General features: G+C 51.1%; 1 protein-coding gene across 1 annotated transcript; it reads right to left on the bottom strand.

Annotated features, from left to right (window-relative positions):
- Positions 1-599: 599 nt before the first annotated feature.
- KCNA5 (potassium voltage-gated channel subfamily A member 5) lies at positions 600-3,489 on the bottom strand. Its single transcript, XM_010996982.3, has one exon. The coding sequence runs from the start codon at positions 3,202-3,204 to the stop codon at positions 1,399-1,401; it is 1,806 nt and encodes a 601-aa protein (XP_010995284.3). The 5' UTR covers positions 3,205-3,489; the 3' UTR covers positions 600-1,398.
- Between the last annotated feature and the right edge of the window lie 10,943 nt (positions 3,490-14,432).

Genomic DNA, 14,432 nt, shown 5'->3' with positions numbered 1-14,432 from the left:
AAACCAGCCTTTAATGTGGACAAGCAAGTCCTTCTCGCTCTGCCTCGGTCCATCACAAAGACAGGGAGGGCATCCCCTCATCCACACCACAGTTTAGGGGTTTCGGCATAACGAGGAGGAGCTGCTCCCTCCCTCTGTGACCTTCACACCTGGGCTGCACTTTTGCGGAAAGGTTTCATGTCTGTGAGAGCCAGGCTTGCTCCTCGGGGCTGCTGAGAACCCTGTCAGTTACTGCTTACAACCTGCAGACAAAGGAGAGACTGGAATCCCAGCCCCAGGAGACCGCAGCGGGGCTGCAGGGGATCTGGTCATCCTTTGCCTTTTAGCTCCATCCTTCCTCCACCCTGGTCTAATGACCCTGGGCACATCCGCGTCATAACAGCCCAACACAAACTGAACTCACCCCTCTGTCTCTGAGGAACAGAGGGGCCCAACAGAGAAATGATGATGATCAAATCATGAGCTTGCCAAGTTTTCTATACCAGTCAAGTTGGTGTTGACTCCGACTCCAAAACCAGAAACAGCAAAGGATGGACTTGTTTTTTTTTTAATTTCCAAAAAAAATCCATCAGCTTAAGAAAAACTAACATTTGCCTCAGCCAAGTAACCTTTTATTTCCTGGGATAAAATTCAAGAGAATAAATGATCAGATGTCTTCCTCCAGCATCATTAAAATGCTTTTTGCAGAAGAAAGTTACAAGAATTGCTTAAGGCGAACAGAAAAAGTTAGACTTGCCTTTCTTCCAGAGCATTTCCTGCCCTAGACACAAAGCACCGATACATCTTAGAAAAGAGAGAGGCTTGCAGATACAGAAACCAGAACAGTCATGACCAGGGTCTCTGGCTCTAATAAAAGCATCACAGGAGAATGTCACAATAACCTTCTCTTCCATAAATACAACATATGTCTTGAAAATATATCCAAAATATCTCCATCTGAACTACAGTACAAAAATCCACTCACCAGCCTTAAAAATAATATTTTCCCTGATACACAAATATAATCATATGTAAAGCAAATCTGGGACACAGGGAATGGGGGTGGGTTATAAAATCTCTGGGGAATCTGGGCTATTTAAAGTCATTTTTGTTTGGGTTATCCCTCTGCTGGGTATAGGAAACTGGCTACAAATACGTGCATCTCACAGTGCTCACTATTTCAACGGCTCCTGCGTCATGGAATGTGGTACTTTTTAAAAATAGGCGACCCTTGATGTCGTGGAAAGAAAAGGGAAAATGAGGGGATTGTGGGGGAGGCAGGAGGGAAGCAGTGAAAGAGGGACAGACCTAGGTTACAGGGTGGGCTTGAAATACTCTGTGCATGAAATAGATACCCAGGGTGGGTCAGAAGACCCCCGCTATACCCAGCCCACTGCCAGCTGTCTGCCTGGGTCCCCCTTACAAATCCGTTTCCCGGCTGGTGTCCAGGCAGAGGGCGTACAGGGATCTCCGCAAGTCCACGTTGCTCTTGGCCTTGAGGTTACACTTCTCCAGGGGGCTGCTGCCCCTTCGAGATCCATCTGCCTTCTCCAGGGACCCCACAGCCTTACAGAGGGACCCCTTGCTCCAGCTGGCCTTCCGCTGGCCTCCGCTGGCAGGTCCTGTCCCCTGGCTCTGGCCGCTCTGCTCCTCCTTAAGGGCTGCCTGCTCCTCGTGGTCCGTCTCCCGGTGGTAGAAGTAGTTGAAGTTGGAGACGATGACTGGCACTGGCAGGGCGATGGTGAGGACGCCAGCGATGGCGCACAGCGAGCCCACGATCTTGCCCCCTACTGTGACGGGCCTCATGTCCCCATAGCCCACCGTGGTCATGGTGACCACTGCCCACCAGAAGGCATCTGGGATGCTGGAGAAATGGGTCTCCTGGTTGTCGGCCTCCGCGAAGTAGACGGCGCTGGAGAAGAGGATGACTCCGATGAAGAGGAAGAAGATGAGCAGCCCCAGCTCCCGCATGGAGGCCTGCAAGGTCTTGCCCAGGATCTGCAGCCCCTTGGAGTGGCGGGAGAGCTTGAAGATGCGGAACACGCGGACCAGGCGGATCACTCTGAGGATGGCCAGGGACATGGCCTGCTGCCCGTTCTGGCCGCCGCCTCCGCTGCCGCCTGGCTGCTGCACCAGCTCAGTGCCCAGCGTGATGAAGTAGGGGAAGATGGCCACCACATCGATGATGTTCATGATGTTCCGGGAGAACTCGGCCTTGCTGGGGCAGGCAAAGAAGCGCACCAGCAGCTCGAAGGTGAACCAGACGACGCACGTGGTCTCCACGATGAAGAAGGGGTCAGCCAGGGTCCTCGGCAGGAGAGGTGCCACCGTGGGGCCAGAGCGGGGCGCCACGGCCCCGCTGCCATTGGCCCCCTGGGCGGGTCCAGGGGGCTGGTGGGGCACGGGGGGATGGCGCAGCAGCTCGCGTTCATCCCTGAACTCAGGCAGAGTCTCCAGGCAGAAGGTGATGATGGAGATGAGGATGACCAGGACCGAGACGATGGCGATGCCCCGGGCGGAGCCTGAGCTCTCCGGATACTCGAAGATCAGCCACACCTGGCGCTGGAACTCGTTGCGGGGCAGGGGCTTCTCCTCATCTTTGATGAAGCCCTCGTCTTCGCGGAAGCGCTCCATGGCCTCGTCCCCCAGCTGGTAGAAGCGGATCTCATCTGCGAACACATCCAGAGAGACGTTGACCGGCCTCCGCAGCCGGCCCCCAGACTGGTAGTAGTAGAGGATGCCGTCGAAGCTGGGCCGGTTGCGGTCGAAGAAGTACTCGTTCCTCAGCGGGTCGAAGTAGCGCAGGCGCTTGGCCGGGTCCCCCAGGAGCGTGTTGGGGAACTGCGCCAAGGTGCCCAGCTGCGTCTCGAAGCGCAGCCCCGAGATGTTGATGAGGACGCGCTGGTGGTGGAGGGACTCCGAAAGGAGCACTTGATCCTCCGCCACGCCCAGGGCGGGGTCACCGTCTCCCTCCTCATCCTCCAGCGACAGTCGGCTAGGCTGGGGCAGCTCCTGGGGTAGCGGTGGCGCCGGCCGGCCTCCCGGGTCCGCGGCCCTGTCCGCGCCCCTCTCTGCGCGGCGCTCCCTTGGCGGCGGCTCCTTGGGTCCACCGCTGAGCGCAGCCGTCGTTGGGCAGCGGAGCTCTCCTCCGGTGACCCTGGCCTCTCCTGCTTCCCTGATCGTCATGGCACCGCCATTCTCCAGGGGCACCCGGGGGATCTCCATGGCCCGGGGGCGAGGGGCATGCTGCGCCCCTGCGGACCGGCTCCCACGCCCCCTCTCTGTCCGCGGGGCCCCGGGTACCGGGCTCCTTCCCCCCACCCCCAGGCGGCCAGCCCGCTGTGAGGCGGGCTAGGGTGGCTGGCGCGGTCCCCTCGCTCGGTCTTGACGTCAAGAAGCAGCTGCCCTGCTCTCTGCCTCTCTGGGTTCTGGCAGCCCGTTACCAAGCAGCCAAAAGCTGCCTTCCAACAGACGCAACCTCCAGCCGCCAGGCGCGGCCTCCGCCCCGCGGCTCCCCGCCTCCTGCCCTCCCCTGCTCCTCCGGCCTCCCCTCCCGGAACCGAGGCAGCGAGTGCCCCCCACAACCACGGAGGGCGCAGCTGGGGCCCGGGGCGAGGGGGGCAGGGGCAGAGCTGGGCGCAGCGGGCAGAGGGAGGGAGGGAGTGGAGAGGATGGAGGAACAGGTTGCACCCAGAGCGCTGAAACTCCCAGGGCAACCAGATGAGAATCGCTCTGGATTTCAGTTCACCTGGGAACGGGCTGAGCGCCAAGTGGATTCTCGGGGAAATGACTGTCTTGGGTTGGAAGGATGAGGCTTTGAGGTGAGCCCGAGGATGCGAGAAGGCAGTCCTTTTTACATTTCTCCTTCGGGGGAATAACGGTTCTCGGCTTCGGGAGGAATTACAAACAAGAGGGGGCGGGGCGGGGCGGAGCTATGGGCCTTGAAAATAAATATGTGCATCTGGAGACCAATGAAGAAGCATCTCCAGAGAGACAGCAAGGTCCCACTGTAGAGCACAGAGAACTACATTCAGTGTCTTGCAATAGCTTATGAAAAAGACCATCGAAAGGGATATATATGTAGGTATCACAAAATCACTACTCTGTACACCAGAAATTAACACATCGTCAACCGACTATACTTCAATTTAAAAATATCCTCAAAAAATGAAATTCTGAAAAATTAACGCTGAAGTGTAATTTACCTGGAATAAGAACTGAAAAAAAATTGCAGGGAAGGGTATAGCTCAAGTGGTGGAGCACATGCTTAGCATCAACAAGGTCCTGGGTTCAATCCCCAGCACCTCCTCTAAAAAAAAATAATAAGTAAACCTAATTACCTCCCCCACAAAAAATTTTTTTGAAAGTTTAAAAAATTGCAATAAAATGTGCTTCACAGAAATAAAAAAAAAAAGCATCTCTCTTCCCATTTTCCTACATACGACATTCACTCCAAAATATAGCTGGCTGAAAACCTCCAGCGCCCCCGTCCTTGCCCTCGGGAAAGCCCTGGTCCCCAGTGCTGACAGTGGTGCTCCCCGGACAGACAGGTGGGCGGCTGAGTCTGGAGACCAGATGGCTGACTTTATATCCCTGAGACGCACAACCTCTCAGCTCGCCCCACAAATCCCTGTGTAGAAACCCTTAACCGGGAAGGGGTAGGGGAGAGAGGGCCTGGTGGGCGCTGCTCCCGCCTGGCAAAGCTGGGAGCTGGGAGGGCAGGGAGGTTCGTACCGGGGCTGGGGGTGGGGGCTCCGGGAGCGGGAGCCCGGAGCCGGTGGTGCCCCCAGGGCTGAGCAGCAGGATGAAAAGCAGTGCTGACTTTGCTCTTCTGATGGACAAGGCCCATCCCCAGCACTTTACAAATACTGCCTGGTCTATGCCCTCAGCCACCCCTTTTCTCAGAAATATTGTCCCCATTTTATAGATGAGGAAAAGGAGACACAGAGAGATTGACTAACTTGCCTAGGGTCACACAGGCAGAAAGTGGCGAAGCGGGAATTTAAGCCCAGGCGAGCGGAGTTTGGGCCCTTGTTCCGTCCACTTGGCTCCTCTACAGAGACGTGCGACCCCTTCTCTGATACAGATGCCCCTCTCCCCAACATCCGGCCTCCCAGCTTTCGTTCCTGCAGTGGCGGGGGCCTGGGCAAGAAACCGGATAAGTGCTTCTGGATTAGGAAGCCAGGCTCTCTGCCTGCCCCAGCCCTGCCGGGTGTTTGAGAGCATCTGTGGCCAAGGAGGAATGTGCCTCTGGACACGACTGGCAGTTCCAGGCACAGCCTTCAGGGGGTTGTCGGTTTTAAGTTACCCTGAAGCCCCTCGTTCGGGAATGTCTGCTGGATCGTCTCTTTCTGTTCCTGGAGGTGGTTGGGGTTTATCTGTGTGATGCCATCTGCAGGCAGCGGTTGTTCTGGAAAGCCGGTCTGGTGCACAAGTGTGTGTCGGAGGAGCATGGTGTGGACTCACAAGTTTGTGTCCGGGTTGGAGGAGCGTGCGTGCGGTTGGCCGTCCTCGGGGACGTGCATGCGGGAGGAAGGGGCGTGAAAGTGAAGATGAGTGTGTGTGTGGAGGCATCGCTGGTTGCCTGCAGGGCCTTGCACGCTCCTCACCAGACCTGTGCTCTGCCTGCTCCATCTCCTCTGGGTTTTTCTTCTTCTCAAGCTCTGAGGTCGCCAGTCAGGATCAGGTCCGCCCCTGGGGACCCGGGGCTGCAGACTTCATAACGGGTGGGCTTAACATACATGCACACACCCCAGTGTTCACAGCAGCACTGTTTACAACAGCCAAGACATGGAATCACCCTAAATGTCCATCAATAGGTGACTGGATAAAGAAGCTGTGGTGGATAGAAAGATAGATAGATAGATAGATAGATAGATAGATAGATAGATAGATAGATAGATAGACAGACAGACAGACAGACAGACAGACAGACAGACAGACAGATAGACAGACAGACAGGCAGACAGATAGATGAAAATTCAGCCAATCTCCTTTTTGGGGGGTTTATTCCGATATAATAAACAGAGTACACTAATTTTAAGCCTCAAACACAATCTTTATTTAGGAATTAAAGCAACCAGTCCAAGATATTAAATTGTTTTTAAATCCACAAAGTTGTTTAAACCCATAAAGTTGAGGTCATTTATGTAGTGAAAATATTGCAGTAATATAATAATGTAATATAATATAGTAAGTTCATTTGTATCATTTTTTAATGTTCTGTGTATAAGTGATATCATATGATATTTTTCTTTCCCTTTCTGGCTTACTTCACTTAGAATGACGATCTCTAGGTCCACCCATGTTGCTGCAAATGGCATTATTTCATTCTTTTTTATGGCTGAGTAGTATTCTAGTCTCTGTCTCTGTCTCTGTCTGTCTGTCTGTCTCTCTGCAAACTAGCCAGGGTGCCTAGCAGGCACCCCAGCGGCTGTGCTCAAGCCTCTGCTCCTTCCTTCCAAGGGGAAAGAGGCTCTGCTGAGCGACCACATCTCTGAAGCACCTCTAGGCCCTCTGGCCAAGCTCGGGCTGGGCACTCCTGAGAGATCTTGGATTTCTTACAGAAGAGAAGAACACTCTGAGCTGTTTCCCCTGTTCCTTCTCCATCACTCCGGTAAACCAATTATTTCCAATTACCCCCATCACCCCGGATCTCCCCTACATTAAAAGAGGACATTGAACAAAACCACCGTAACATCTTCTCCACAAGGGAAGCCATTGCCCCCAGACTGGGGAAGACTTGGTTTCTCATTTTCTCCAACCTCCCCACAACCTCTTGGTCCGCATCTTTCTAAGGAAACACCGAGGTGTTGGAAGTCGTGGGAGAGAGGGCTCAGGACTTCTCAGGCTGGAGCAGGGTGAGCCAAACAGAAGCAGCAGAGTTCAAATAAACCAAAATACCTTTGAGAAAAAGTTAAGAGGAAAACTTGATTAAAAAGTCATTAAAAATTAACACATTTTAAGCTGTCTATACTTCAGTTTTTAAAAAGTCATTGATAGGCTGGGTCTTACTGCTGAATGTTAGGAAGTACGCAGTGCCGGGTCATTACTGTTAAGTAATAGACCTCAGGATGTGTTACCATTGCAATAAGCGGTAACAGAGTGTTCGTCAGTGAGGCCCTCTCTCACCTAACCCTCTCCCAGATGCCTTCCCCTCGCTGCTCTGTGGTGAAAAACATCTTAACGAGATGAGCAGCTGTTCCTCCTTGCCCCGCCCCCACCCCCACTTCCCTTCTCACTTTGCCCCTCAATCCAACACCTTGGGAAGGAAGTTCTGGAAATGAGCTTCCTTTCCTGTTTGATGGAGGCACCAAGGGTGGAGTGAAGCAAAACACAGGAGCAAAACAAATGAGTCTGTGCCTGTGGGGGACTTGCCGGGGAGAGGAGTCCTTGCTGCGCTAAGGGGTGGAAGCGGGAGGCAGGGCTGAGGGTTAGAGGGAGGTGATGCTGAAATCAGCCCAGATCCCGAGCGAGACCTCAGAAGGCCGTTCCGGTTTCCTGCTGAGAGGGATTAAACCGAGCGGCCATTTACACATCAAGGCTCACATCTGGAGCTTGGCTTTTTCTCTCCCTCCCTCCTCCCCCACCCAGTCTAATCCAGGACTAAATTCATTAATGGGTCCAGTGCATTTTCAGGGGCCAAACATAGACAGGAATGTGACCCAGATAGCCAGGGATGGGAGATTCAAGGGGTGGCGAGCCCTGGTGAGTGAGGGTCCCTGCTCCCTACCCCCGCCCTCCTCCATCCCGCGGCTGGTGGATTATGGATGCTTTGGGACCATTTTTCTCAGTCTCTTTTTCTCCTGCCCATCTTTCTGCCCTCAAAACATCTCACTACAGTGTTCACTCACCCAACACGAGAACCTTCTAACTCCAAAGCCGTGACCCGGGAGCTTCATTTGCTGTTCCGGTTAGAGATACCTGAGTTGGTTTTCACTTTCTCAATAACAATTGCAACTTTTATTTCCTAACTCTCTGCTTAGGCACCCAGATCAAGGAGGGCATTACTGAGTATTTTATATTCAATGGCTTGTCTAGCTAGGTCATGGCCCACGTTGTATAAAGATATATGTATGAGTTTAGGTTATGTATCCAGATATATGAAAAAAGCACTTCATTATAAAAGTGCTAAGCAAATGTAAAACAGTTTTATTATCACGTGAGGAGTGTCCCTACTGAGCCCGGGAAAAAGCATGTGGTCACTGCGTGATTCACGCAGGCCAGACAGCACCCGTTTTTCTCAGTGTCTCTCTCAAAATAAATCCTCTTTATTCTAATTTGATTAAAAGATGGTTTTGTTGTGGAGCAGGAATAGGGCTCAGCTGCAGTTTCAATGTGACTGGACCCGGAGGTCGGGGCCGCGATGGGATGGCTTCCAGAGGCCTGCTACTCAAAGTGCGGTCCGTGGACCAGAGGCGTCACGAGCACCTGGAAGCTCTTCAGAAGTGTGCTTTCCGAGCCCCTCTCAGACCTACTGGGTCAGAGTATGGGGGGATGAAGCCCAGGAGTCTGTGTCTGAACAAGCTCTCCAGGGGATTCTGATGCCACGGAAGCTGGAGGACGGCTGTCCCGGAGGATGGGTCCCACGTAGGGGTCTGGTCCTCTTACTGGGTGCTGTGGTGCAGAAGGAAATCCCGGGGCTGGGAAGTACCTTCTCCCAGATATGAGCTTGGGGTCTGGATGGAGGTTGGCCTGGGTAGAGGGCCGTGACATTCAACCTCTCTAGCCCCCAGTGTCTCCATCTGCCCAGTGAGGACACTAATGTGCCTAGGCTAGCCTCCTGTGGTTGTTCTGAGTACTGAATGTCTGGAGAATCATGAGCACTTGAGAACTACTAGTTAATATTGTTAACGCACCGCCCTCCATCCCTCGTGTTAGTTGCCTGCGGTGGCTGACGGATCGCTGTATCAGGGTCCTCCCTCTTTGTTGACCAGTGATAACAGCCATGGTCTCCCAGACTGGTGGAAAGCGACCCCGGATCCCCGAGTGTTAGCCTCAGCAGCATGGATGCCCTAATCAGTAAGTGTGGGGGTTAGCAGTGGTTTCACCAGCAGACGGCCTCTCTGCAGCCGGGGAGAATCCCATGAGTGGTCGATAGGATTCGGTCGTAATTTTTCAGACCCAGACTTGCTGGGAGATGCAGGGTGACTCTAAAGGCGGAGTCACCCCAAGAGCTCTCAGTCTCCCTATTGGTGGAGGAGAGTTTGTCGTGCTTTCTTCTCTACTTCTGGAAGTCCCCACGCGTAGGTGAAAGATTTGTGAATTTACAGCCTGGTCTCTCATTAATCACTGCCACTATTTAAGATGCGAGAGGCAGTGTGCTTTCTCACGCACAGCAGTCATTTCTTTCTCCAGTGTAGACAGTAATCTGGGGAGTGGTAATTATCTCGGCAGAATCACCAACCTTGCAGCGTGACGTTATCGACTGTTGGAAATTACACGGTGTTCACTTGCTGCTATTTTAATGTCTGTCGTCTTCTGTTTCCCCTTCCCAGCCTGATGCTGAAACCCCCACCCTCCCAGCCTCTTCCCTTCTTTTTATTAACCTTGGGAAGTAGCTTTCTTATTTTTCGCAGGCTGATGCCACTGGCAGGAATAGGATATTGAGGATGATAATCAGGACTTTCACACTTTCAGATGGTGCTCAGCCGCCACCCACTGGATTCTTCAACTCAGCTTCGGAGCCTTGCTCTCTCTGCCAACAAAGCAATGGCTGGCCAGCGCCCCGTGGCGTTTAACGTCGTGAACTGCCTGGCTACCCTCAGCTCCCAGGTGTTATCCCACTACACTGGGTGGTATTGAAAACCAAGCACCAAGCTGTGAGGGCTGCGTTCCTGGAGCTCAGGAACAGGTCGCAGTGTGCATTCATGTGTGTTTTGGAGGAGGAAGGAGATTACTGCTAACACCGTCTCCAGGCAATGGAGTAAGTGTGACATTGGAAAGCAGAAAACAAAGATCTCGAGTCCCACTCTGCACCTCTGACTATTAGCTACATAGCCTCGGCAAGTAATTTAGCCTCTCTAAATGTTTTATTTAAAATTTTGAATCTATAAAAAGGGAAATAGCATTGAGTTCACAGGTGATCATGGGGTGCACAAAAAATAGCAAACTGCATTTATGCTGGTGTGTGAAATCACAATCGTTAACATTTCTTGAGCTCTTGTCATGTGCCCAACTTTGAACAGTGCCTTTTACATACATTATGGCATTTAATCCTCAATGACAACCCTAAGAGGTAGCTGCCATTATTAGTCCTTGTTTATAGACATGGAAGCTGAGAATTCATGCAATTAAGCAAATTGTCAAAAGTTTTACTAAGGAGCACGTGGCAGAGGCCTGGCAGCTCCTGGTTATTGCTGTGCGTTATTAGGGCACCTCCTCTGAACCACCATGGAGCAGAGAGTTCTTCACTGGGCTTCCCTTCCTAACTTTCTGTATCCATCTGCCATCCTGCCTTTGGTCATGTTAGGTCCCTGATAAGGCCTGATGCGGAAAAGCCAGCAACAAAAGTGTTGAATGACCAACAGCCTGGAAGAGTTCCTAGGACGCTGCCTGTTTGCACACAGGGATCTCTGAAAGGCAGATGTCCGGCACCTTGTCAAAACCAAGTCACTCCAAGAGGCAGAGATTTTCAGCCTGGTGTTATATGGCCTCCCAGTTTGGGTCAGCTGACTGCTTCCCCAGGGAGGGCAGCCCCCTCCCCTGCGCCGTCTGCCCTGTGCAGCTTGGCTGAGATCAGAGGGAGTAGGGGTCCAGGGTGGGCAGGAAGCGCTTGAGAGGAAAGTTAAGACCACCAAGACTGGAGATTTGGTTTTATTTCTTCCTTCCTCCCTCCCTCCCTCCCTCCCTCCCTCTCTCTCTCTCTCTCTTTCTTTCTTCCTTCCTTCCTTCCTTCCTTCCTAGTGGGGAGGTAACTGGCTTATTTATTTATTTATTTTTCTAATGGCGGTATAGGGGATTGAACCCAGGACCTCATGCGTGCTAGACATGTGCTCTACCCCTGAGCTGCACCCTCCCCCCTGAGATGTGGTTTTCAGTCTCAGAAGAAGGAGCTCTCTTGGAGGCCATGGGCACTTCCCAAACACTGGAAATAAAGAAGGACTGGTGTTTGGGAACAGAACTGAGAGTTGCCAGGAGCCACAGCTGAGCCATGCCAGCTTGCACTTGGAATGCAAGGCCTTTCTTTGTGGACACTCTGAGCCCGTGACCCCATCACCCTCTCAGCACTCATACGAGGTAGTTAGGGGACAGGTTAGGATGAGAAGTCCACATCTCTGGAAGAAGGTGGGGGGTGGTTGTGCTGCAGGGAAGTAGGCACGATCCCAAGGTCTGCAGAACTTACTGGCTGTGTGACCTTGGGCCAGTCACTTCACTTCTCTGTGCCTTAGTTTCCTTATCTATAAGATATGAGTAATAATAATAATGGAGCTTAACTCTTTGTAGTGTTATAACCATTTATTGTTATAAAGATTGAGTTATTATTTGTAATCTGCCCAAACCAGTGTCTGGCACACAGCTGGCATTATTTAAGCGTTTATTAATAAATGAAATGCTAACGATGCCTGGCATGGCCAGTGAGGTGCAGTCAGTGCCAGGAAGAGGGCCTGGCACATTCCTCTCAGAAGGACTATAATTAGAGCCAAGCAAAGGAGGCAGGAATTTCTCGTGAGTGAGGGCTATGTGGTGGCTGGGCAGTGAAGCAGTGTGGGAAAATCACAGGCTTTGGGATTAGACAAATCTGGATTTAAATCCCACTCCATCATTTATTCTCTGTGTTGGCCTGAGCACGTCTCTGAACCTCCCTGAGCCTCCCTTCTCTCATTTGGGAAATGGGGATGGTAATACACAGTGTCCAGGGTCATTACCCGGATCAGTCACCCAGGAGGTAAGTGGGATTCAAAAGGCCCTGAGTCTGGGGCGGCTCTGTGGTCACCACAGCCTTCATCACCACCATCGTCATCAATCTGCTGGGTAGGAAAAATCCGTAAACTAAGGAAGCCCGAAGTCAGCGATTCTAAGCATGAGGACTCCAGGGAGGCACGTCAGTGCTAAAAGTACGGGAGGTGACCGCGAAGGCTGACCATATATTCAATAAAATAATGTGAAACTATGGTTGCCAAAGGGGAAAAGGGAACGGAGGAGGGATAAACTAGGAGTTTGGGACTAACAGATACACACCGCTGTATATAAGACAGACTAACAACAAGGCCCGACTGTATAAGACAGGGAATTGTACTCAGTATCTTGCAATCAGCTGTAATGGAAATGAGTCTGAAATATATATGTGTGTGTGTGTGTGTATATATATATAAATGAACTGCTTTTCTGTACACCTGAAACTAACATTGTAAGTCAATTACACTTCAATAAAAATTAAAAATAAAATAATATCATTTAATATTTGGAAGGTGAAAAATAAGACTACTGCTTTCGTCACAGAGACCAAGTGGAATGAGATTCAAGATTCCTCTCTGGAGAAAGCAGCTCCCCGGGCAACCTGCCGGACTGCAGCGTGAGAGTCAGGGGAAGGGAAGGGAAGCTTTTCATTTTCAAAGGAGGTCACGCATCTCTGATCAGTGCTTAAAAAGACCTGAAGCCCATGCATATAGGCTGAGAATGAATTTTTAAAAGCCTCACAGGCAACGAACTCACACGTGCAAAATGTTAATTTCTTAAAATTCTCTGATAACTGGCTTTACCTTGTAATACCGTGGCTCCATTCTAACTGATACAGAAAATGAATCTCAGAACTTTCAGGTAAACCAGTTAAATTCGGCAATGTCGATGGGCTCCCCGGAAGTCCCAGGATCATTTTGGGTTGATAAGACTATTGTACTGAGGCTATTTCTCCCATGCCCTTCCCTTCTTCTGGGGGTTGGTGTTAAGCCTTCCTGGGGGGAGGGGTGGCGGGGGGAGCAGCGTGCACACAAATGTAGCTGCAGCATCATTGGCAAGAAGTAGGCATCCACTTCATCCACTTCTAGACTTGGGTGCATCTTGATGTTACACTCCTGCACCAGAATAATCATTTCTCTTCTGATTCTTGGCGCACCTCCTCCACCCTGGAAGTCCCTTGAGATGCAGCTGAATCCTCCTTCAGTCCCCAGGCTATTTCCCCTCCTTAGAGCTTTGAAAATTCTTGTCTCCCGCCACCCTCAAGGCTCTCCTTCTCTTTCTTAATTTCTTGTTTCTACTTGTGGGAGTGGGGCCTGGGAACGTTCAGTTGCCTTCCTTGTAGAATTTTTACCAGATTTAGCAAATAAAAATACAGGACTCCCAGTTATATTTTAATTTCAGGTAAACAATGAGTACTTTTTTTAGCATAAGTATGCCCGAATTCTTTCTTGGGACATAGTTATGCTAAAAATTATGTGTGTGTGTGTGATTTTGAATTTCAAGTGTAACTGGGAATCCTGCGTTTTATCTGGCAATCTGACCTCCCGGGCTGGGGCAAAGCCACAGGAATCTTGGGGCACTGACTCGGGCTCTCCCCAGCGTAGGCGGACCCGGCTCCCCTCTGACCTGAAGGCTGCTGCCCGGGAAAACCAGGAGACTTCCCCACGATGCTTCACAGCTAGCAGCCCTCTGTTGTGTCAGATGTGAAGGCTCACCCACCTCCTTGGAGTCTCTCTCCAAGGAACCTTTCCTAGGAACCTTTCCTTCAAGAGGAGTCCCTGGTCCTGGCACAAGCTTCTAGCATTTCATTAACTTTCCAGAAGAAGTTTCCGTTTCCTTAAGGATGCCACCGTTGTGACGTTCTGGGAGCTCACTTCAAACCGGGGAATGGAGGCGGCAGGAAGGTTGGATTTACACGGACGTGGTTCAGCCATTTTCACATTTGACACCGTGCATAAGTTCTGTTCAAAGTCCTCTTTCCCTCCCACACTGAGACCAGGCGGGATTTCCGCCAGACTTTCCCTGAAGCAGTGGGAGTGGCTGGCGGGTTGGCTTTTTATGCACGAACTTGGTTCTCATAGTGCAAATCCAGTCGCCTGTGTCCTTCCGACCCCCCATACAGAGCCCAATGCCTACAACACAGCGAGCACCCAATGCATGTGTGTCAGGGACCACGGAGAGGTCACCGGCGGGACTAGGGCGCATCGGCATGAAGCCCCGATGAGCAGATCTAACCAACACTTTCACAGTTCTCAGCACGAAAGAAGAGCCGAGGTATCCTGAATTCATCACGTTGCAACAGTAAAGTTTCATAATTAAAAAAAAAAAAAAAAGAATAAGCATTTTAAGAAATAGGAAAATGCAAAGAAATTAAAAACACCCCTAATCTTATTGGCAATGAAGTGACAGGGAAATCTCATTGATAGATGCTTTCCAGTAAAGAGGAAAGAGGTACTACCAAAAAATGTTTAGACATTTTTTGAAAAAAAGCTAGAAAATATAAAATCTATAAAGATGAAGAATGTGAAAAATAATTAAAATTGCTATAAGTTTGA

This window comes from Camelus dromedarius, chromosome 25 (genome assembly GCF_036321535.1).
Source record: "Camelus dromedarius isolate mCamDro1 chromosome 25, mCamDro1.pat, whole genome shotgun sequence".
NCBI classification, from domain to species: Eukaryota; Metazoa; Chordata; class Mammalia; order Artiodactyla; family Camelidae; genus Camelus; species Camelus dromedarius.
The sequence above is the reverse complement of the archived record's forward strand: the minus strand, read 5'-3'. Positions and strand labels throughout refer to the sequence as shown.